This window comes from Schistocerca gregaria, chromosome 3 (genome assembly GCF_023897955.1).
Source record: "Schistocerca gregaria isolate iqSchGreg1 chromosome 3, iqSchGreg1.2, whole genome shotgun sequence".
Taxonomy (NCBI): domain Eukaryota; kingdom Metazoa; phylum Arthropoda; class Insecta; order Orthoptera; family Acrididae; genus Schistocerca; species Schistocerca gregaria.
The window spans coordinates 714,583,456-714,609,098 of NC_064922.1; the positions used below are offsets into that span (position 1 = coordinate 714,583,456).

Here is a 25,643-nt window from a genome sequence, read left to right on the forward strand (position 1 = left end):
GTGAGAGGTGTCAGAGACGTTAGTCACAGTTAGTACAGATCTTAATTTCCCTTTGCCCCCACAATAGTTTGGTCCTTCTCATGTTGGGGATGGAGTGTTGGTAGGCATTTCCTTTTCAACCTTCTCCAACCTACCTCTTCCTCCTCCCTGACGATAGGGCTGTTAGTTCTAGAATGGAAATTTCACCACCACAAGATAAGTACTTGTCAGCAGTTCTATATCTTTATTTTATAGTTTTCTTGAATGAATATTCCTTTTGATAAAAATATATATCCTCTCTTTCATACTTTCTAAGGAAGTGTGTGTTGCTGAAGTCTTTACTGTATGTTCACTCCATGGGTACCTTTGGGCAGTCTTGTTCATGTGGCAGTGTTTATAAGAAAAGTTACATATTGTTCTGGCTGAATCACATATAACCAAAAAAATGCTGTCTGTTCCTACAAATGTATCAATCAAACAATGGAAACTTCAGATAGGAATATCAACAGTGTTGGAAAAGACAGAATGATACTTACCATAAAGAAGACATGTCAAGTTGCAGACAGGCACAATTGAAAGACACTTACACAAAGCTTTCAGCCACAGCCTCTATCAGTAAAAGAGAGATGCACACATCATTCACAGACACAAGCAAGCACTGCACGCCAACTGCCAATTCCAGCATCTCGAGGCGGAATGCTGACCAAGATGCTGGAACTGACAGCTGTGTGTGGATGAGGTTTCCTTGCTTGTGTGTCTGCAAATGGTGTGTTATCCCTCTTTTACTGATGAAGGCTGTGTCTTTTAATTGTGCCTGTCTGCAACTTGGCATGTCTTTTCCTACATTATTAATGATAGAAAAGAATTATCTCTGAATCATTTGGTTGAGAAATATGCACAGCTGTAGTAGATAACTGGGATTTTTTAGAGTTACAAGTAGCAGATCTGAACACAGCCATCCTGCAATACATGACAGTGCTTGCCAACATGTTCAGTGAGATGTAACCATCAGAGTTTTCTACTGAAATTACATATGGATTATACTACATACCAACAAGCTTTGGTCGCAAGCAATTATTCCAGTCACCATGACCCAAACAACCAAATGTGCCATCTCCACAGGTCATTAGCATTCCAGAGTCACTTACAAATACACTGTAGCCATCTCCTGCTCCAACTCTGTAATGAAAGTGTTCAAGATCATCTGCAGTACCTAAGTATGAAATTTGTTTACATACTTATCTCTCCTTTATTGAAACTCAGGAAAATACAGAATGGAATGTAACAATATTATTAAAAGGATAGTTGCTACTCAGATTGAGTCTGGCCTCAGCAGCCAGAGATTGTGGTCATGTGTGTGTGAGTTGTGTTTGCGCACACATGTGTGTGTGTTTTTTGTCTATTTCTGATAAAAGCCTTGTTGGCTGATAGCTCACTTTCTGACAGTATCTTTGTTGTGGTATCTGCAACTCAACATCTCCGCTACAGGGTGAGTAGCAACTATCCTTTTCACAGTATTTGTTTTATTAATACTAGTATATGTAAAACTAAATTAATAAACTGACCTTTTAAAATGATAAAAATACAGGTGAAATAAAAATGAATCAATAGAGATGAACAACTTTGCATAAAATTTAAGAAAAATTACTATACCTGTACCAAAAGACAAACTTCCATATTAAAGTGTTGTTACTGTGTAGCAGTGTGAGGAAAAGAAAGGAATGGGAGGAAAAGTAGGAGAGATTCATGCAACTTGTGAAGGTAAATATCTGTTGTCTAGGTACTTCATCTTCAGATAACTTTTTAAATCAAAACTGTGATGCAAGGTATTCAAAAGAAAAAAAATTAGTAGCAGTACATAACGTGAATGAGAAGTTTGCAAGTGCCAGAGAGCAGTTTCTCCCACAGCCATAGTCAGAACAAACTAATAGTCATAATAATAATAAATGAAAGATTAGAAACTCCTGAAAAGTAACATAAAAACCTAAATAAAAAACTGGGACAGTTCAAAAACTATTTGCTAGTAAAACAAGCATAATAAACAAGTGTCCAAACTCAGTCTTACCCTACATGGCTCAGATGATAGCTGAAAAGGAATGCAACTGGTTCACTGCAAATAGTGTAAGTATAAGTATTAAAAAGACTCATGTATACAGTTCTAAATAAACAGAAAAGACCTGGTAGCACCATAATTAGTGATTTATGGTCCTCTTTTAAATGAAATGCAGTGTGTAAAATTCCTTGGGGTACAATTGGATCAAGTTTAGCTAGGCTTATGGCTCATTTTTCTCTTAGAAGCACATTTTAGCATACACCACTTTGTAAGACTGGTTGAACATTTGTGCTGCCAGGGAGAGGTACTTAAGGACACTTGAATTGTTATACCACTACTACTGGTAAATAGTAGCCGAAACTTAGTCATGGCCCAGAATACAATTACAAACTTTCATAAAGGATCATTATTAAAACAGTCCCTGTATACTTATTTTGTAATTAAAACTGCAGTTCACGTATCAATAAATTTGAGAAACTCCTGACTCTAGCACAAGGGATTAAAGTTCAGGGTACATCTTGCTTTCTTGATAAATGTCTCCATTGGAGAACTTCGTGACAGAAAATCATCCCTTGAAAACATTATAACATATACAACTCAAAACACACACACTGTGTCAGTTTTGAAGCTCACCATTTCAGGCCACCATACAGTACAGTCACAGGTGGAAATGGAAATCATCCTTCTTTCTAGTTACCAAGTCCAGTGGAGACATCTTAAGATAAGGTCAGTCAAAATATTATAAATAGTAGCAGGATAAATAGTAATGTCAAAATATCATTATACCCATTGTGAATGTTTTAAATCTGTGGTTTATTTATGTTTGAGATGCAGTCAGCCACTTTTTAAACTTAGTACAATTTATTACTCCTTTAACTAGTTTTGGAGCCATTGAAGGCTCATAATAAGATGAAGGTGTCACAGGAACATTATTTTCTGGACCATTTGCAGCCAGACATTAGAGTCATTGTGATTGCATTGATCTTGGTTTGACCACCACAATGATTTACTGGGCATAGTCATTTTTGAGGTGGTGTGCCATTGTCTTCTTCAAATCAGTGAATATAGTTACCCACACAGATGTGTAGCAACCAATAGTTTAACTTTTGTTGCCAAACCACAATGCTACTTGGCATTTGCACATTAGTGAACATTGCCAAACATAAAAGAGGTGGTAAGTGAAAGAAATGTTAACTGTGAGCTGCATTTCAGCCCCAACCCTTCAGTATCATAGTCTAGCATGTAACCACTGAGCAACTGAGACACGTCTTTTTAGGAAACAGCCAATGACTAGGTGTTCACTATTGAAATACAGGGTACATGCTTACTGTTTCTCTCCATCTAGGTGTGCTCTTATGGCTGTATTTACTGTTTGCACTAATTGCTGACAGTGCCAATGTTCTCCTTAAGCTAGCTTTACAGACTGAAAAAGTTATTTCCGGTGTCTTAGCAATTTAAGCACACATTTGGTAGTTAAAAATTTAATAGAAACTGTATAGATACTGGTTGTTGTAAGAGAGATTCAGTCATTATTTACTGCTGTCATTTCAAACTCCATATATGAGACTGTTCACTGTAATCAGTTGAAAATTCCTTTTCTCACTCTGCCACTAAGTGCCTATGAAATGCCTTTAAACTTTTTTTACATCAATTAGGAGTCATCTGCATGTGCTCTTACGGCAGTATTTACTATCTGCACTAATTATTGACAGTGTTCTCCTTAACCTAGCTTTACATATTGAAAAAGTTATTTCCAGTTTCAACAGTATGTGAGTTTTGACTCAATCTGTGAAATTTTGCTAGTCATAGTTGATCCCACTTCACACCAAAATAATCTGAGAGTAATGTTAGCACAGTGCAGATTTCAGAGTTCAGTTTGATTATAATTCATTTTTGTGCTAATCTGTGATCAACCATTTTATGTAATTGACCCTAAAAGAATTTTCCCGTGATTTCAGTTACATTCCAGATTATATAATGAAACAAATTGAATACTACTTTGTATCATCTGTGTTGTATATCATTAAACACTTCTTTGCTAAAAGTACTTGTGAAGGTTTAACAAAGTACCGCTAAGCTACATTATTTTAAAGTAAGATAGACATGAAAGGAATTAAGAGTATTTTAAATAAATTGATTACAAACTGTCAACACAATTTAGTGCTCAGCCAAACCATTACCCCTGAAAACACAGAGATACAGTGAAGTATCCATTAACATAAATGTGGTGCAAAAATCAATACCACCACATCCCCTTGAAAACAAATGACAAAAACTTCAAATTTGTTGATGACATAAAATTTCTAAATACATGAGAATCCTGTTTCCACAGCATGTTAATTGTTCCATAAAATTAAGAGAATTCACCTGTAACCAAACTTTACGGGATGCAGATATGTTGGCTGTGAATCATTCAACCATCTTCGGAGCATTGCAGACGGACTTCTTTTTTACTTGCTTGTTATTTCACAGCCCTCACCCCATATGAGTCAGAGATGGGCTGTCCACAGTACAAAATCTTGCTGTGCAGCCAAAATCTTTAACAATATAATTAGAGATATTACAAACAAGACTAAAGGGCTTAGAAAAAAAAATTATTTTGAGAAGTATGTCGACATTCATTAAAAAAGAGCACAGCACTTTCACAAAAAGCTGTGTCATTGTGTCAAATATGGCTTAACATTTACTGATTTACATTGCTGTTTCGCAAATAAAGTAGTTATCAAGATTTGTAACTAAGAGGCATATCTGCAGTACATCTGTACTTGCAATGTAGATTTGCAGCCAACATTGCTATAGGCCATGTAGAAAAACAGGAATTTAAATTCTTGATCAAGACAGCCAAATAATATGTGGAAGAAGTGGCTAAAGAGGTACTGATATGTTTTTAATTTTCAATGTTCTTCATACATGTCAGATGGGAGATTGAATGAGAGAGTATAACTTTACTTGGAACTCTAGAGAAAGTGACAAAGTTTACTTGAAAATAATTTTTTGTCTTTTTTTGTAACTCACTGTGCAAATCACAGTGAAACTGAAGTAGATTTTTATCACTAGTAATAAATACTATCAAGTACCAAATTTACTGGGGAGAAAGTGTAAAATTCCAAGATCATTAACAAGATCTCTGTGGGGCAATATTATTGATGCTTAGATTGCTTCTGCATAAATACGTCATTTACTTCAAGTGCACTGCCCCTGGAAGATGACTCACTTAGAAAGCAGAGAACGAAAAATACAAAATAAACCAACATACTTGTCTTTAGGCTATAATGCTGATATTTCTGACAGCAAAATGTACTGAATTGAGTTTATTGATTAGTTTATTTATGTGTTGGCTCAATTTTAACTTGTTATCAAGTCTTACACCAAGAAAGTTTACACACTATTTTTAATTTACTGTAGGGCCATGACTCTCTGATTCTGGTGCTACCAGGTCTTTTCTGTTTGTTTGAAACTGTATACACGAGTCTTGGTAATACTGATACTTAATATTTTTGCAGTGAACCAGCTGCATTCCTGTTCAGCTATCACCTGAACCATGTAGGGTAAGGTTGAGTTTGGACACTTGCTTGTTAAGCTCATTGCACCATATGAGCTATTTTAGCATCACTGATGGACTTGTGTGTTTAAATCTGGCCTACTTCCAATCCACCACAGAGTGAGAGACTCCACTCTGCAGGCAGCTTTGGATAATTCCCTTCCATAACTTCTGACCCTAGTTATATGTTGTTAGCAGAAGCTTATGTACTGAGCTTTGAAGTGCAGGAAACAACATGAACACTGAAACTTGCTAGGATGTGTCATCAATTAGAGGATTCTCTACAAAAGCTAAATTTCAGTTTCAGTTCCCAATCCAGTCAGGACCACAGGGAGAAGCTCATGTGCTCCTGGTAGAACTGCCAAAACTGTGCCCTCTCTTCCCATGAAAAATTGGACGGAAAAGTGAGTGTGATATAAAAATTACTTGGTTAAATATGTAGTGAAGTGCTTAGCAAAGAATTTTAAGATTTTTTCAATGCAACAGTACATGCCAGAGCTTCATATACACTAGAATAATAACCAAATACCTAATACAAAACTCTACCATCTGGTGAGCAAGATGTATGAAACAGGCGAAATACCCTCAGACTTCAAGAAGAATATAATAATTCCAATCCCAAAGAAAGCAGGTGTTGACAGATGTGAAAATTACCGAACAATCAGTTTAATAAGCCACAGCTGCAAAATACTAACACGAAATCTTTACAGACGAATGGAAAAACTAGTAGAAGCCGACCTCAGGGAAGATCAGTTTGGATTCTGTAGAAACACTGGAACACATGAGGCAATACTGACCTTACGACTTATCTTAGAAGAAAGATTAAGGAAAGGAAAATCTATGTTTCTAGCATTTGCAGACGTAGAGAAAGCTTTTGATAATGTTGTCTGGAATACTCTCTTTCAAATTCTAAAGGTGGCAGGGGTAAAATACAGGGAGTGAAAGGCTATTTACAATTTGTGCAGAAACCAGATGGCAGTTATAAGAGTCGAGGGGCAAGAAGCAGTGGTTGGGAAGGGAGTGAGACAGGCTTGTAGCCTCTCCCTGACGTTATTCAATCAGTATATTGAGCAAGCAGTGAAGGAAACAAAAGAAAAATTCAGAGTAGGTATTAAAATCCATGGAAAAGAAATAAAAACTTTGAGGTTCGCCAATGATATTGGAATTCTGTCAGAGGCAGCAAAGGACTTGGAAGAGCAGTTGAATGGAATGGATAATGTCTTGAAAGGAGGATATAAGATGAACATCAACAAAAGCAAAACGAGGATAATGGAATGTAGTCGAATTAAGTCGGGTGATGCTGCGGGAATTAGATTAGGAAATGAGACACTTAAAGTAGTAAAGGAGTTTTGCTATTTGGGGAGCAAAATAACTGATGATGGTCAAAGTAGAGAGGATATAAAATGTAGCCTGGCAATGGCAAGGAAAGCGTTTCTGAAGAAGAGAAATTTGTTAACATCGAGTATATATTTAAGTGTCAGGAACTCCTTTCTGAAAGTATTTGTATGGAGTGTAGCCATGTATGGAAGTGAAACATGGATGATAAATAGTTTGGACAAGAAGAGAATAGAAGCTTTTGAAATGTGGTGCTACAGAAGAATGTTGAATATTAAATGGGTAGATCACATAACTAATGAGGAAGTATTGAATAGAATTGGGGAGAAGAGAAGTTTGTGGCACAACTTGACTAGAAGATGGGACCGGTTGGTAGGACATGTTCTGAGGCATCAAGGGATCACCAATTTAGTATTGGAGGGCAGTGTGGAGGGTAAAAATTCTAGAGGGAGACCAAGAGATGAATACACTAAGCAGATTCAGAAGGATGTAGGTTGCAGTAGGTACTGAGAGAAGAGGAAGCTTGCACAGGATAGAGTAGCATGGAGAGCTGCATGAAACCAGTCTCAGGACTGAAGACCACAACAACAACAACATGGATGAAATGACACTGTAGAAATGGTACTGTAACAAAAGCATGTGTTTACATTCAAAGGTCAGGAGATATGCTTTTTCTCATATAAGGAAGATAGGATCATGAGAGGCAGAGGAAATCATACTTGTGACACCTGAAAATGAATATGACAGTTACAAGTAACATATTTTCAGCATAAACAGTTTTGTCAAAAATAAGTTCTGAGAGTTCACAAAAACATTCACATACCTGTGTACGGATTTTCCTTTAAGAGCTTCAACTGGTTCTGGCTGTGACTTCCACAGCTCTGTATCACCATGGCCAAGTTGTCCTTTCTTTCCTTCACCCCACGTGTAAACAACAAGCTCTAGAAAATAAATAAAAAAAATAAACTGCCTAAAACATGACAGAAACAAGAAAATTAAATAATGGAATATGTCATTTAAGACACACTAAATATGAAATCATGTATAGTTCATGTTAAAAGAGTGTTAACTTTGAGAGCTACGTCTATATTCCGCAAACTACTATGAAGTCAAGTAGTCTGTATCAGAGTCTGTATCAGAGGTGGATCCCAAGCAGAGAGTTTCTTCTGGTGGAAAATCAGCATACTGCACATATTTGTAAGTGCTTGCAGAATGTCTATGGATACTTGGCAGGGAACAAAACCAAGGTGAGTCATTGGGTGAGGCACCTGTCATCATCGCAACAATGTTGTGCCCACCTGTCTGATCTCCTGCATGTCAGCTGGCTGCACACAGCTGTGACGCCTGTAATATTGGAATGTGCAGAAAGTCTCATTTAAGGTGATTGATGGACCACAGTCAAACACTTTACTGCTCAGATGGATGTCTCTGGTGGTGGTGCTGGCTTACTCAACCACCAGTTAGGGTACTCAAGGTGTGTGCCGCTGGGTTCCTCACTGCCAGCAGAAGATTGTAAAGAGCAACAAGAGGCTATATGTGTGGACCTGCTCACCAATTACAAGGCTGATCACGAAAATTATTTGTTGAACTCTGTCACTGGTGCTGAAATGTGGCTTCATCACTTCAAAGTGGACATAAAACAGCAATCCACGGAGTGGTGCCCACACCACCTCTCCTCCAAAGAAAAAGTTCAAAGCTGCACTCTTAGCCAGTAAAGACCCAGTGGTCCATGGCCCCCATCTCCATGCTGCGAGGGTAGGACAGGCCAATATGTCATAACTTCTAATTTGAAACCTCATTCATAATGTTGAATTCTTCTGACATATTGAACAGGGGACTAATTGACTCACCTCTGTGGTTGTGGCCAGAGGCAAACACTACTCTACTTTCCAAATTAGAGTTAGTGTTCAAACATAGTACTGCCAACTTCAGTACCCTTAATGATCCACTTTTCAAATGACTGAACGCAGGACAGAAGCATATCTGTGGGAATGTCAGCAAAGGCATCTCTGATGCAGGCAACCATGTCTTCATGGCCTGTCTGCACTTACCGGTACACTTTATCTTTTAAATATCCCCACAGAAGGAATTTGAGTGATAACAAATCCAGTTAAAGGGTCAGCTCTGCCTACCCACTGACCAGTGTAAACACAGTCTAACACCTCCTGTGCTTCAATTGGATACTGCACTGCAATTGGATACCACACTGGACAACTGTCATGTTGAAATAATATACTTTGTCAAACATCTAGTGCAACATCCTGCAGTAATATGGTAGTTTCTGTTTCAAAAACGTTCAATATTTGTGTCCATTCAATGTGCCATCAATAAAATATGGACCAATGAGGTTGTTCTCCATGATGCCATCCCATTTGCTAACTGACCAAGAACATTGATAATCAACTTGCTGTAAACAGTGAGGATTGTCTACACTCTAGAAATGAACATTATGCTGGTGAAGACTACCATGATTTGTGAATGTAGCCTCATAGCAAAATAGTGCCTTGGCAAAGAACATGGTGGTCCTTTGCATATGTTGACATGGCCATTCACAAATCAGTACTCAGTTAAGGAAATCAGTGCCATGAAGTTCTTGATGCAGTGGCATGTGGTATGAACGATATTTATCATGATGCAGTATTGTGTCAATATTACCTATGGACATATCATAATAATGGTATAATTGTCTGGTACTTATCCATGGGTTAGTACAGCTATTTCACTATCTGCTCCTGCAACATGTTTGCTCATTTCCTTTTGCTGGTGTGTTCACTGTCATCAAACATAAAGGCATTTGCAAGCTTGTAAAAGAAAGAATGAAAGTGAGCTTTCTCTGGAAAACACTCAGTATACAAGGCAATAGCAGCCTAACATTTCTCCTACATTCTCCGTAAATCAGGATAATTTCAATTTTTTCTTCTGTGATTGCAACATTCATTATTCACTTGAATGTCTGTTCTCTAAATAATAGGTGGGTGGGTAAGCAATAAATACTGTGCAAGTGATGTAATGTTCAGAGCTGGTATCTGTTCTACATCTGACATGACACATGAGCTCCAATCACAGTGTTCTGCCTGTTATGATATGTAGTAGTTCACTGCATGACCATGGTGGCATGTCAGATAGTACCCTGTTTGATGTATCAGAGGAATACAATGTTGTGAATGTGGTTTCCAATTAAAAGTTATGTAATACTGGCCTGTCCTACTCTCACAGCATCAAGTTGGGGTCAGAAGTGCTATTGGATATTCAAGAGCTGTGTCATGAGTAGTATGTCATAAATTATGATTGTGTACCTACTTCTATTTCTCCAATTACAGTGCCATCTGTAGTGAAATAAAGAAAATTGTTTCGAACAAAACACGTACAGATTTTTCCTTAGAATCATAATTCACAGTAGAAGATTTTGAAGTTTCCCCCTGCCACTCACACATGGGGTGGGGTGGTGGGATTGAGTGTGGTATCATAGGATATTCCCCAAATTAGACAAACTGAAATTATAACTTTTTTCATCCAATTTGTAGTTGTCAAGCTATTTCAATGTCTTCTGTTAAAATGAACACCTGTATATGATCTATATTTATCACAAATTAATTCTATTTTTGAGTTTCCTAATGACTGTGATTAACATCAGAAAGTTTTAGGAAATTAGTAACTTTTACCACAAGATTTTCTGTTGCCTGAACAGAAATCTCATTTTGTGTATTTGCTACAATTCTTATAGGGAATTAGTAAGTTTTGTAGCTCAATAGATATAAGAGCCAATCAGCAGGCTTATTTTAAAGTTATTTGTTCATTGTCCACTGCACCATCCAAAATACAGCCCCACTGTTAATGCTGTTCTCAAACACAGGATGAGTTGTTTGACATTCATAAACTGCTGGAAATAACCCTGGCTACACTCAAAAAATTGGCAGCTGCTGCAACTTAGCATGTTGGAAGAGCTTTTAAGTGTCGTATATCTGTGGTACTAGTACAAGAGGTATCTCAAGTACTATCCTCTCCTGTATATTGTGTCTCCACTGCAGAAAGTATGGATATGTTGCTACTCATCCACTTGACTGTGACTAGCATTTGAGTGGTAGAGCCAGGTATTCTGTATAGGGTGGACAGGGACCAGGACTCAGTGTGTCATACCAACCTGCCTGACAAACAAATTGGAGGTGCTGTCTTTCACTGAAACTGAAACTGAGCCAGTGAGACTCACTTCACCTGTTTTGGGGAAGCCTGTCCCGTATGGTGTTAAGAGGAGGCAAATGCAAAAGGATAGGAGTCTATTAATCATCAGCAGTTCAAATGTACGGTGAATGATGGTACCCCTAAGGGAAATGGCAGCAAGAGACAGGCGAGGGCACCACGTGCACTCAATGTGTATGCCTGGGGGCCTCATCCAACATGTTGAAGAGGCTACTCCAGCAATCACTGAGGGAACAGTGTGCAAGCAAATCAGTGCTTGTTGGAACAAATGGTGCCTGTCTCCTGGCCTCTGAGGTCATACTTGGATCAGTCGAGTGGCTGGCAGAGAAGACTGAGAAGACTAGCCTTGTGCACTGAGTTTTAGTGAAGCTCACAGTTTGCAACATTGTCCCCAGAACTGATCATGACCAATTGGCTCTCATTCAAATGGAATGACTGAATCAGAAACTTTGGAAGTTCTGTGACGAGCTAGCTATGACTTCCTGGATTTGTGCCATAGGTCTGAGAACTGTAGGGTGCCCCTAAATGGGTCAGGTGTGCACTACACATCAAAGGCTACTATCCAGGGGTAGCTGACAATGTGCAGAGTGCACACAAGATGTTTTTAGGTTATGTGACTCTCCATCCAATCCAGATAATGATAGCTGTAGGAAACCCAAAAGTATCAGTGTAAGACCACAAGAAATGCTTCCCACAGGTGAGAGTGTTAAAATCGTAGTGGTTAGCTGCCAAAGCACTCAAAACAAAGTGCCAGAGTTTGAAGCACTTGTGAAAATCAGAGAAGCTCACATAATACTAGTACCATAAAATTGATTGAAACATGAAATTGATAGGAGCTAGAATTTGGAGACAATTTAAGTATATATTGAAGGGCTAGGCTAATGGGAAATGGAGCTGGCGTATTTATTGCAGTAAACAAGAAATTTGAGTCCACTGAAATAGAAAATGAAGCTACATGTGAGACTGTTTGGGCTAGACTCTGTATCAGGGGTGGGCATAAAATTGTAATTTCATCCTTCTATCACCCATCAGACCCGTCTCCTAATGTAATCAAAAACCATAGTAAAAACCTCACTTTGCATGTAGGTAAGTTGTCCAATCATAGTGTAATCATTGGTGGAGACTTCAATCATCCATCAATCAACAGATAGAATTACAGTTTTGTTAGTGGTGGGCATGATAAGACATCCTGTGAAACATTAATAAATGCCTTCTCTGAAAACTATCCATAGCAGATAGTTTGGTACCACACTCTTGATGGAAATAAATTGGATCTAATGGCAACAAATAGATCTGACCTTTTAGAGGATGTCCACACCATAAAGGGTATCAGTGATAATGATGTGGTTGTGGCAACAATGATTAACAAAGTATGAAGGGCAACTCTAACAAGCAGAAAGATATATATGTCCAGTAAAATAGATAAAAAAATCAGTAGGGTTGTACCTCAAAGAAGAACTTGAAACTTTCAGCACAGTACAGGAGCATTTAGACGAACTGCAGTTCAAGTTTAAAAGAATACCTGATCGTGGACTGGGTAGATATGTACCGTGTAGAACAGCTCATAGTGCGAGGGGCCCACCATGGTACGAAGTCACTGTAAAGAAACTTCTAAAAAAAGCAGAGAGTACTACATAATAGGTGTAGATACAGAGTTGCTGAATGAAATATGTTTGGCTGCAAAGAGAGCAATGTGTGAAGCTTTCAGAAAATACCATAGCAGAATATTGTCAAATGATCTTTCAGAAAATTCGGAGAAATTCTGGCTATGTATAAAGGCTATTAGTGGCACCAAAGTTAGTGTCCGGTCCTTAGCAAATATAAAAAGAACTGAAATTGATGGTAGCAAGGCAAAAGCTGAAATGCTTAAATCTGCTTCCAAATGTTCCTGTACAAAGGAAAACCCAGGAGAATTGCTTCAATTTAATCCTTGTACCACTGAAAATTTTTGGTAGGAAGGACACAGCATGTTATCTTGGATACAGAGTCATTGTTGTATGTAGAAGTAACTTTGGGTGTGCCACAGGGAACTGTGTTTTAACCCTTGCTGTGGCACACCCCACAGGAAACTGTGTTTAAGCCCTTGCTGTTCAATTTGTATATTGACCTTTAGGGCAATAGCAACAGTAGCCTTAGAATTTTTGCAGATGATGCAGCTATCTGTGATGAAGTACTGTCAGAAAGAAGCTGCATAAATATTCAGACAGATCTTCATATGATTTCAGAGTAGTGGAAAGATTGGTAACTTGCTTTAAATGTCCAGAAATGTAAAACCATGCACTTCACGAAAAAAATGTAATATCCTATGATTATAATAGCAGTGCCACAGTTGGAATCAGCCAACTCATACAAATACCTGGGTGTAACACATTGTAGGGATATGAAATGGAATAATCATGTAGACTTAGTTATGAGTGAAGCAGGTGGTAGACTTCGGTTTATTGGTAGAATACTTGGGAAATGCAATCGGTGTACAAAGTAGATTACTTACAAATCACTCATGGGAACAGTTCTAGAGTATTGCTGAAGTGAGTGAGACCTGTACCAAAAGGACTAACAGGGGTTACTGAACTTGCACAGAGAAATTTACCACAGATGGTCACAGGTTTGTTCAACCCATGGGAGAGTGTTGCAGTGATGTCATGGAAACTGAATTGGAAGGCTCTTGAAGATAGACATAAAGCATTTGGATAAGTCTTCTAACAAAGTTCATGAACTGGCTTTAATTTATGACTCTAGGAACATATTATAACCTCCTACATGTCACCCACATAGGGATCAGCAGGACAAGATTAGAATAATTACAGCACACACAGAGGTATTCAAACAATCGTTCTTCCCATGCGTCATACGTGAATGGAATGGGAAGAAACCCTAATAGCTGGTACAATGAAATGTACCCTCTTCCACGTAATTTGGGGTGCTTTGCAGAGCAGAATCATGCATAACATGCCAAAAGAACAAAGTGACTAGACACAGTTACTAAGTCTGCTATTGGCCAATTTCCAAGCACAGATGGATGATTAAGGCAGTAAACATTGTAAACATTAATATGATCAGTCTACTGCCTCCCTCAGATGCATTCATATACTGTTCAATGAGTATTAATTGGTTCAGTAACTGGGCAGAAGTCATTCCACTGCATGACGCTTGAGTAGCAACCATGGCATGAGAGCTTTGTAGCTCCTGAATCACTAGGTTTGGAGCAGCAGAGCTGTACCATGCACTAGCTAAGATTTGTGATTCTAAATTACCACACATCATCTAAAGTCATTGAAGGCAGCCATCAGAGCACATGGTAGAAATAAACGGAGTCATGTCATTGCTAAAATTATCCTACGACTGTACTGCTGTGTGAGAGAAGATATAACTCAATAGCTCCTGAGTTTCTGTATGGCACAACTGTAACGTTTCTTGGTGATTTCATTGTGAGGTTGGAAAACCAACAAGAAGTAGATCTAACAGCATTCAGTTCTCAGTTATGTCAACATATGGATCAATTACCCCATTCAGAAGGCAAAGAAAACACAATTCGTTAGTGAAGATCTGTGTAATATGACTCATGTATTTGTGAGAAATGATTAAGTTAAAGTCAAACTAGTGCCTCCATATGAGGGCTCCTAAGAAGTCCTGAAGTGACAAACAAAATATTTCACTCTAAGCATTAAGGATGTGCCAACTAACATCTCACTTGACAGATTGCTAACTGCCTATATCCTAGTGAATTCAAACACCTGTGGTTACAAGATAGTCTACAAAGCACCTCATCTGTAAATGAGTTACCCACAACTCCAAGAGTCTTACCAAACAAAGTTATCTGAGTAGGTCAAGTTGTGAAATTCCCCAAAAAGTTCAAGTACAAGGGTGTTCAATAAGTAACATAACACATCTTTTTTCTTGGCCAATTTCAGTTGAAAAATGCAGAATTTGTTGTGAAACTTTGTGGAATATACCTGTTTTAGCCCATATAATTTCATGAAGTTCTGATAGGTGGTGGCACTATACGTAGCCTTCAAAATGACATCTCTAATGGAGGTGCAGTCCAAGCATAGAGCTGTCATTGAGTTTCTTTTGGCTGAAAACCAGAGCATCAAAGATATTCATAAGCACTTGCAGAATGTCTATGGAGACTTGGCAGTGAACAAAAGCTCAGTGAGTCATTGGGCAAGTCATCTATCATCATTGCAACAAAGTCATGCAAACCTGTCTGATCTTCCACATGCTGGCCAACCACACATAGCTGTGACTTCTGCTATGTTGGATCATGCAGACACTCTCATTCAAGGTGATCAATGGATCACAATCAAACACCTTGATGTTCAATTGAATGTCTCTGGAACCCTCATCAGCTGTGATACTCAAAGGTGTGTGCCTGCTGGGCTCCTCACTGCCTAAAAGAAGACCATAAAGAGCAATGAAGAAACATCTGTGCAAAATTGCTTGCATGTTATATAGCTGGTCATGACAGTTTTTTGTCAAACACTATCACAGGCTGTGAAATGTGGATCCATCACTTTGAACTGGAAACAAAACAGTAATCCATAGAGTGACGTCATGCCTCCTCGCCTCCTAAGAAAAAGTTCAAAGCTGCACCCTCAGCTGGCAAAGCCACAGCAAAGGTCTTCTGGGATTCTGTAGTGGTTATTCTGTTTGATGTCCTCCCTCATGGTGCAACAATCAACTCTGAAGTATACTGTGCTACCCTCAGTAAATTGAAGAAACTATTGCAGCATGTTCATCACCACAAAAATGCAAACAAACTGATCCTTCTCCATGATAATAGAAGGCCTCACACAAGTCTGCACACCTGACAGGAGTTCACAAAACTTCATTGGTCTCTTGTCTCTCATCCAACCCACAGCCAGATCTCATTCCTTCCATTTTCCATCTATTTGGTGTAATGAAGGAAGCACTCCACTGGAAGCAATACATGCATGATATGGAGCAGCAAGATGTTGGCTCTTACATCGACCAGTGGACTAGTATCATATGAGCACATGGGCCGTTCTTGTAACATGGCAGAATTCAGTCACATTGAATGGAGATTAGGTCGATATGTAAGGTTTTGTGGCCAAAAGAGTAGGGAATAATGTGGATATTGGAATCCTGAATAAAATCACCCTGATTTTAGAAAAAAAAAAAATGTGTTGCAGTACATACTGAAAGAGCCTTATAATTGACATAGGTACTGAGGGGTGGGGCGATGAGGGTTATATTTACATCATAAACTACAGTTCTTTAAACAGTTCTTCCTTGTATTGACTTTATTTTTCTTTGAAAACAAATGAAATTTTGAAATGTACAGAGGAATGGGGGGTCTAGGTATCAATTGTTTTGTTTGGGTTTGTGATATTTGTCCTATAACAAATGGAAGTTTCCAAATTTAAAAATTCAAATTTAAAATACTGTTTTTTGTGATTAATTGTACAATAGGATCAACATTCTCTTCCCATTGTCTTGTAAATACTGAATATTACCTGTCTTTCCCTATAGCTTATACTTATTTTCCTCAAATTTTCAAATATCTTGCACAATTTTAAGTTGCCAAAAGCTCTTTTTAGGTCAGCAGATCCCTATGAAGGTGTCTTGATTTTTCTTCAGTCTTGTCTCCATTGTCAGACGCAAAATAAAGGAGCCTCTTTGGTGCCAGCTAGGCTGAATGTCAACCACAATATTCTCAATTTGAGTGATAAGCCTAATATATCAATCCAGGAATTTACACTGCTGTTATACTAAGCCAAATGTATGATAATTCTCATACATATCTACCATGAACACCTTCAGGATTATGAACATCTTCAAGATTATGTGCATATTATCTGACTGTCTGGTGGCATATCTTGAATTTGATCACCATTTCCATACATGGGCCTTTGTCAGACGTAGACAACAGACACACACTTACACTCATGCAAATGCAACTCACACTCATGACCACAGCCTCTGGCAGCTGAAGCCAGATCAGCAGCAACAGTGCATGATGGAAGAGGCAACTGGGTGGGGGTAAAGAGGATGCTGGGGTGGGGAGGGGAGGGATAGCAGGTTAGGTGTGGAGGATAGTGAAGTGCTGCTGGGGAGCGTGCAGGGACAAGATGTAGAGGTATGGCAGCTAGGTGCAGTCGGGAGGTTAGATGGTGGCAGGGGAGTGGTGGGGAGGGGGGGGGGAGAGGGGTAGTGGAGAAGGAGAGATGTAAAAAGACTGGATGCATTGGTGGAATAGAGGATTGTATAGTTCTAGAATGAGAACAGGGGAGGGGCTTGATGGGTGACGAAAATGACTAATGACGGTTGAGGACAAGACAGTTACGCAAATGTAGGATATATTACAGAGTGTTACCACCTGCACAGTTCAGAAAAGCTGGTGTTGATGGGAAGGATCCATTTAGCACAGGCTTTGAAGCAGTCACTGAAACGAAGAGCGTCATGTTTGGAGGCATGTTCACCAACAGGATGGTCCAGTTGTTTCTTGGCCACAGTTTGTTGGTGGCCATTCATGAGGACAGACAGCTTTTTGGATGTCATGCCCACATTGAATGTAGCACAGTTGTTGGAACTTAGCTTGTAGATCATATGGCTGGTTTCACAAGTAGCCCTGCCTTTTGGGATACGTGATATTTGTGACTAGACTGGAGTAGGTAGTGGTGGGAGGATGTATGGGATAGGTCTTGCATCTAGGCCTATTACAAGGAAATGAGCCATGAGGTAAGGGGCTGGGAGCAGGGGTTGTGTAGGGATGGGTGAGTATATTGTGTGGGGTCAGTGGATGGCAGAGTTCCACAGTGGGAGGGGAGGGAAGGATAGTAGGCAGAACATTTCTCATCTCAGGGCATGATGAGAGGTAGTCAAAACCCTGGCAGAGAATGTAATTCAGTTGTTCCAGTCATGGGTGGTGCTGAGTTAGGAGGGGAATGCTCCTCTGTGACTGGACAGTGAGACTCTGAGAGATGGTGGCTGACTGGAAAGATAAGGCACAGGAATTTGTTTCTGCACAACGCTGGGAGGATAATTATGGTCTATAAATGCCTCAATGGGAATCTCAGTATATTGTAAGAGGGACTGCTTGTCACTGCAGATGCAATGACCATGGGTGGCTAGGCCATATGGAAGGGACTTCTTGGTGGGGAATGGGTGGCTGCTGTCAAGGTAGAGGTTTTGCTGGTGGTTAGTAGGTTTGATATGGACAGAGGTACTGATATAACCATCTTTGGGGTGGAGGTCAACATATAGGAAAGTGGCTTTCTGGGCTGCTTAGGACCAGGTGAAGTGAACGGGTGAGAAGCTGTTGAGGTTCAGGAGGAATGTCGATAGGGTATCCTCATCCTCAATCCAGTTTGCAAAGATGTCATCAACGAATATGAACCAGGTGAGGGGTCTGGGATTCCGGCGGTTTAGGAAAGATTCCTCTAGATGGCCTTTGAATAGGTTGGCATAGAATGGTGCCATGCAGGTGCACAACTGGACCACCTTGTTCTGAACATGCCTCCAAACATGACACTCTTCATTTCAATGACTCCCTTACAGTCTGTGCCATATGGATCCCTCCCACCAACATCAGTTTTTCTAAATTGCAGAGGTGGGAAGCCTCTCTGCAATATATCCTATGTGCCCATAACTGTCCTGGCCTCAGCCTTCGTCAATCATTGTCCTCCCCTCCCCTGTTCCCATTCTAGCACTATATAGCCCTCTATTCCACCAAAACACCCTGTCTTTTTACTTCTTTCCTTTTATGCTGCCCTCCCCTCCCCCACCTACCTGCCACCCTCCATCTAACCCCCTGAGTGCACTTAGCTGCCATACCCTCTATCCACCTCATCCCTGCATGCTGCCCAGGAGCACTTCACTGTCCCCTGCCCCTAGCCCACTATCCCTTCCCACCCCAGCCTCCTCCTTACCCCCACCCAGTTGCCTCCTTCATCACACACTGCCGCTGCTGCTGCTGCTGCTGCTTGTACCATTGTAGCATGGCTTCAGCTACCAGAGGCTGTGGTCAAATGTGTTGAGTTGCATTTGCTTGAGTGTATGTGTGTCTGTCATCTATTTTTGACAAAGGCCTTGTTGGCCAAAAACTTATTTTGTGACAGTACTTTTGTTGCCTGTAATTGAAACTCAGCACCTCCACTATATGGTCAGTAACATCTGTCCTTTTCATAATATAATTACATTCCATCCTAGATTGTCTGTTTGATTTTTTCTTAAATGATTTTGTTTTTGTAATGGTCTTCAGTCCTGAGACTGATTTGATGCAGCTCTTGATGCTACTCTGTCCTGGAAGCTTCTTCATCTCTCAGCACTTACTGCAACATACATCCTTCTGAATTTGCTTAGTGTATTCATCTCTTGGCCTCCCTCTACGATTTTTACCCTCCACGCTGCCCTCCAATGCTAAATTTGTGATCCCTTGATGCCTCAGAACATGCCCTACCAACTGGTCCATTCTTCTAGTCAAGTTGCGCCACAAACTCCTCTTCTCCCCAATTCTATTCAATATCTCTTCATTAATTATGTGATCTACCCATCTAATCTTCAGCATTCTTCTGTAGCACCACATTTCAAAAGCTTCTGTTCACTTCTTGTCCAAACTATTTATCGTCCATGTTTCACTTCCATACATGGCTACACTCCATACAAATACTTTCAGGAATGACTTCCTGACACTTAAATCGATACTCAATGTTAGCAAATTTCTCTTTTTCAGAAACACTTTCCTCGCCATTCCCAGTCTACATTTTGTATCTTCTCTAATTTGACCATCATCAGTTATTTTGCTCCCAAAATAGCAAAACTCCTTTACTACTTTAAGTGTCTCACTTCTTAATCTGATTCCCTCAGCATCACCCAACTTAATTTGACTACATTCCATTATCCTCATTTTGCTATTGTTGATGCTCACCTTATATCTTCCTTTCAAGACTCTGTCCATTCTGTACAGCTGCTCTTCCAAGTCCTTTGCTGTCTCTGACAGAATCACAATGTCATTGGCGAACCTCAAAGTTTTTATTTCTTCTCCATGGATTTTAATACCTACTCCAAATTTTTCTTTTGTTTCAGATTGAATAAAATCGGGGCCAGCCAAAGTGGCCAAGCAGTTCTAGGCGTTACAGTCTGAAACCGCGTGACCGCTACGGTTGCAGGTTCAAATCCTGCCTCGGGCATGGATGTGTGTGATGTCCTTAGGTAGTTAGGTTTAAGTAGTTCTAAGTTCTAGGGGACTGATGACAACAGCAGTTGAGTCCCATAGTGTTCAGAGCCATTTGAATAACATTGGGGAGAGGGTACAATCCTGTCTCACACCCTTCCCAACCACTGCTTCCCTTTCTTTTATGCCCCTCCACTTTAATAACTGCCATCTGATTTCTGTAGAAATTGTAAATAGCCTTTCGCTTCCTGTATTTTACCCCTATCACCTTCAGAATTTGAAAGAGAGTATTCCAGTCAACATTGTCAAAAGCTTTCTCTGAGTCTACAAATGCTAGAAATGTAGGTTTGCCTCTCCTTAACCTTTCTTCTAAGATAAGGCGTATGGTCAGTATTGCCTCGAGTGTTCCATCATTTCTACAGAATCCAAACTGATCTTCCCCAAGATCGGCTTCTACCAGTTTTTCCATTCGTCTGTAAAGAATTCGCACTAGTATATTGCAGCTGTGACTTATTAAGCTGATAGTTTGGCAATTTCACATCTGTCAACACCTGCTTTCTTTGGGATTGGAATTATTATATTCTTCTCCCCGATGTTATTCAATCTGTATATTGAGCAAGCAGTAAAGAAAACAAAAGAAAAGTTCAGAGTAGGTATTAAAATCCATGGAGAAGAAATAAAAACTTTGAGGTTAGCCGATGACATTGTAATTCTGTCAGAGACAGCAAAGGACATGGAAGAGCAGTTGAACGGAATGGACAGTGTCTTGAAAGGAGGGTACACGATGAACATCAACAAAGGCAAAATGAGAATAATGGAATGTAGTCAAATTAAGTCGGGTGATTCTGTGGGAATTAGATTAGGAAATGAGACATTTAAAGCAATAAAGGAGTTTTGCTATTTGGGGAGCAAAATAACTGATGATGGTTGAAGTAGAGAGGATATAATATGTAGACTGGCAATGGCAAGGAAAGTGTTTTTGAAGAAGAGAAATCTATTAACATCGAGTATTGATTTAAGTGTCAGGAAGTCATTTCTGAAAGTATTTGTATGGAGTGTAGCCATGTATGGAAGTGAAACATGGACGATAAATAGTTTAGACAAGAAGAGAATAGAAGCTTTCAAAATGTGGCGCTACAGAAGAATGCTGAAGATTAGATGGGTAGATCACATAACTAATGAGGAGGTATTGAATAGAATTGGGGAGGAGTTTGTGGCACAACTTGACTACAAGAAGGGACCAGTTGGTAGGACATGTTCTAAGGCATCAAGGAATCACCAATTTAGTACTGGAGGGCAGCGTGGAGGGTAAAAATCGTAGAAGGAGACCAAGATATGAATACACTAAGCAGATTCAGAAGGATGTAGGCTGCAGTAGGTACTGGGAGATGAAGAAGCTTGCACAGGATAGAGTAGCATGGAGAGCTGCATCAAACCAGTCTCAGGACTGAAGACCACAATAGAAACAACAACATATTCTTCTTGAAGTCTGAGTGCATTTCGCCTGTCTCATACATCTTGCCCACCAGATGGTAGAGTTTTGTCAGGACTGGCTTTCCCAAGGCCGTCAGTAGTTCCAATGGAATGTTGTCTACTCCGGGGGCCTTGTTTTGACTCAGGTTTTTCAGTGCTCTGTCAAACTCGTCACGGAGTATTGTATCTCCCATTTCATCTTAATCTACTTCCTCTTCCATTTCCATAATATTGTCCTCAAGTACATCGCTTTTGTATAGACACTCTATATACTCCTCCCACCTTTCTGCTTTCCCTTCTTTGCTTAGAACTGGGTTTCCATCAAAGCTCTTGATGTTCATACAAGTGGCTCTCTTTTCTCCAAAGGCTTCTTTAATTTTCCTGTAGGCAGTATTTATCTTACGCCTAATGAGATAAACCTCTACATCCTTGCTTGTCCTCTAACCATCCCTGCTAGCCATTTTGCTCTTCCTGTCAATCTCATTTTTGAGACGTTTGTATTCCTTTTTGCCTGCTTCATTTACTGCATTTTTATATTTTCTCCTTTCATCAATTAAATTCAATATTTCTTCTGTTGACCAAGGATTTCTACTAGCCCTCCTCTTTTTACCTGCTTGATCCTCTGCTGCCTTCACTACTTCATCCCTCAGAGCTACCCATTCTTCTTCTACTATGTTTCTTTCCCCCATTCCTGTCTGTTGTTCCCTTATGCTCTCCCTGAAACTCTGTACAACCTCTGGTTTAGTCAGTTTATCCAGGACCCGTCTCCTTAAATTCCCACCTTTTTGCTGTTTCTTCAGTTTTAATCTACAGTTCATAACCAATAGATTGTGGTCAGAATCCACATCTGCCCCTGGAAATGTCTTACAACTTAAAACCTGGTTCCTAAATCTCTGTCTTACCATTATATAATCTATCTGATACCGTTTAGTATCTCCAGGATTCTTCCATGTATACAACCTTCTTTTATGATTCTTGAACCAAGTGTTAGCTATGATTAGGTTATGCTCTGTGCAAAATTCTACTAGGTGGCTTCCTCTTTCCTTTCTTACCCTGAATCCATATTCACCTACTATGTTTCCTTCTCTCCCTTTTCCTACTCCTGAATTCCAGTCACCCATGACTATTAAATTTTTGTCTCCCTTCACTATCTGAATAATTTCTTTTATTTCATCATACATTTCTTCAATTCTTTCATCATCTGCAGAGCTAGTTGGCATATAAACTTGTACTACTGTAATAGGCATGGGCCTTGTGTCTATCTTGGCCACAATAGTGCGTTCACTATGCTGTTTGTAGTAGCTTACTCACACTACTATTTTTTTTATTCATTATTAAACCTACTCCTGCATTATCCCTATTTGATTTTGTATTTATAACCTTGCATTCACCTGACCAAAAGTCTTGTTCCTCCTGCCACCAAACTTCACTAATTCCCATTACATCTAACTTTAACCTATCCAATTCCCTTTTTAAATTTTCTAACCTACCTACCCGATTAAGGCATCTGGTAATTTTCTTTCTCCTGATAAGGATGTCCTCTGGAGTAGTTCCTGCCCGGAGATCTGAATGGGGGACTATTTTACCTCTGGAATATTTTACCTAAGTGGACGCCATCATCATTTAACCATACAGTAAAGCTGCGTGCCCTTGGGAAAAATTACGGCTGTAGTTTCCCCTTGCTTTCAGCCGTTTGCAGTATCAGCACAGCAAGGCCGTTTTGGTTAGTGTTACAAGGCCAGATCAGTCAATTATCCAGACTGTTGCCCCTGCAACTACTGAAAAGGCTGCTGCCCCTCTTCAGGAACCACACATTTGTCGGGCTTTTGAACAGATATCCCTTCATTGTGGTTGCACCTACGGTACAGCCATCTGTATGGCTGAGGCACACAAGCCTCCCCACCAACAGCAAGGTCCATAGTTCATGGGGGTAGGTAAATGATTTTAGAAATCATGAAAGACAAACCACATTAAGTAATCAGGCTACTGAAACAATAACTGGTGACTGAAGACCATATAAAAATAATCTTACATTATGAAGTACTTTCTGTGAGTATCAATAGAAAGTTTGAAGTTAAGATTAGTTTCATGAGCTACCACCAATGATCATATAATGGGTGTACAAGTACTTTTAGTAGGTAGGTTGTACTACAGACAGATGATCTTGTAGACCAAACAGATACAAGGTGTAGCTTGTGATCATTTTTGAAACTTTTTGATGGTTTTTACTCATTAACAGCAAACATACATCAAACCAATGATGATAATAGCACATCAGTCAGGTCATTGTACACTACACTGTGGAAAACTGTTTGTCTGGAGCACATTATAGAGGGCATCTGCACAGACACAACTACAGTATTCAAATGGCCATGACATTACTGCTTCTGTTCAACTATCCATGGGTACTAACTGATGAGTAAAGCCATTAGTTGGTGGCCAAAGATGCATTCAGACAAGATCCATTCACTTTAAATAGAAACAAATTTTTGATACACTATCCATATTAAATGACAGCTATATTCCAATACTTGCCGACAGTAACAGTTTAAGACGCCTAAGCTCCAAGTGGCCATGATTCACACAGGTCATCATATGATGGGTATTTCTTTCCTGCATACTATGCAGTCAGCTAAGTGCAAATGTATTCATAAAGTATACATGGTTTATTATACACTTCGTATACCACTAATTTTCCACACAGTCACTATTAAGCTCCAAGCCTGAAAGGAGCAGGGTATCAGCCAAGTGCTTACAGCATACATCCCTGCTAACAACTTCTTTTAGAGTAATGCTTGACCTGCTAAATTATTATTTATTGAAAAATATTTCACATCCATGTCCTCCTTCAAAATGCTGATAAGAAGTGAGTTATTTGATACTAGTTACAGGATGATTCAGAACATTCCAATAAATACTTCAAATGTTTTGCATGCAGTATTACACCAAGTTTTATAATGCAAGAAGCAGGCATCGTCTAAAAGCTTTCTACTCTTGTTTTTTTAATGTCTTGAGGGAGTTGTAGTATCTGTTCACATTTATGGATTGATCAGGTTTTAAAAACAAAGTACCACAATTCATTATCCATCCAGAAAGAAGTGTGCTATAAATTTTTCACAGAGTTCTGTGTCTTTTATTTTATTGTAATTCCATCAGTTGCCTTTTCAGTCTTGGATTTTAGAAATTTTATGCAATATAATTAGATTAACCCACCCCCATGAAAAATGGACCTTGCCGTTGGTGGGGAGGCTTGCGTGCCTCAGCGATACAGATGGCCGTACCGTAGGTGCAACCACAACAGAGGGGTATCTGTTGAGAGGCCAGACAAATGTGTGGTTCCTGAAGAGGGGCAGCAGCCTTTTCAGTAGTTGCAGGGACAACAGTCTGGATGATTGACTGATCTGGCCTTGCAACATTAACCACAACGGCCTTGCTGTGCTGGTACTGCGAATGGCTGAAAGCAAGGGGAAACTACAGCCGTAATTTTTCCCGAGGACATGCAGCTTTACTGTATGATTAAATGACGATGGCGTCCTCTTGGGTAAAATATTCCGGAGGTATAATAGTCCCCCATTCGGATCTCCGGGCGGGGACTACTCAAGAGGATGTCGTTATCAGGAGAAAGAAAACTGGCTTTCTACGGATCGGAGCGTGGAATGTCAGATCCCTTAATCAGGCAGGTAGGTTAGAAAATTTAAAAAGGGAAATGGATAGGTTAAAGTTAGATATAGTGGGAATTAGTGAAGTTCAGTGGCAGGAGGAGCAAGACTTCTGGTCAGGTGACTACAGGGTTATAAACACAAAATCAAATAGGGATAATGCAGGAGTAGGTTTAATAATGAATAGGAAACTAGGAATGCGGGTAAGCTACTACAAACAGCATAGTGAACGCATTATTGTGGCCAAGATAGATACGAAGCCCACACCTA

The 25,643-nt window shown here is 39.6% G+C and overlaps 1 protein-coding gene across 1 annotated transcript in view; it reads right to left on the bottom strand.

Annotated features, from left to right (window-relative positions):
* LOC126354056 (serine/threonine-protein kinase Nek8) overlaps positions 1-25,643 on the bottom strand; it is a 305,150-nt gene that overhangs the window by 144,682 nt on the left and 134,825 nt on the right. The window contains exons 13-14 of the mRNA XM_050003414.1: positions 7,732-7,849; positions 1,031-1,158 (exon numbers count right to left, since the gene is read on the bottom strand). Of these exons, the coding sequence (XP_049859371.1) occupies positions 1,031-1,158; positions 7,732-7,849 (246 nt within the window). The remainder of the gene's footprint in view (positions 1-1,030; positions 1,159-7,731; positions 7,850-25,643) is intronic.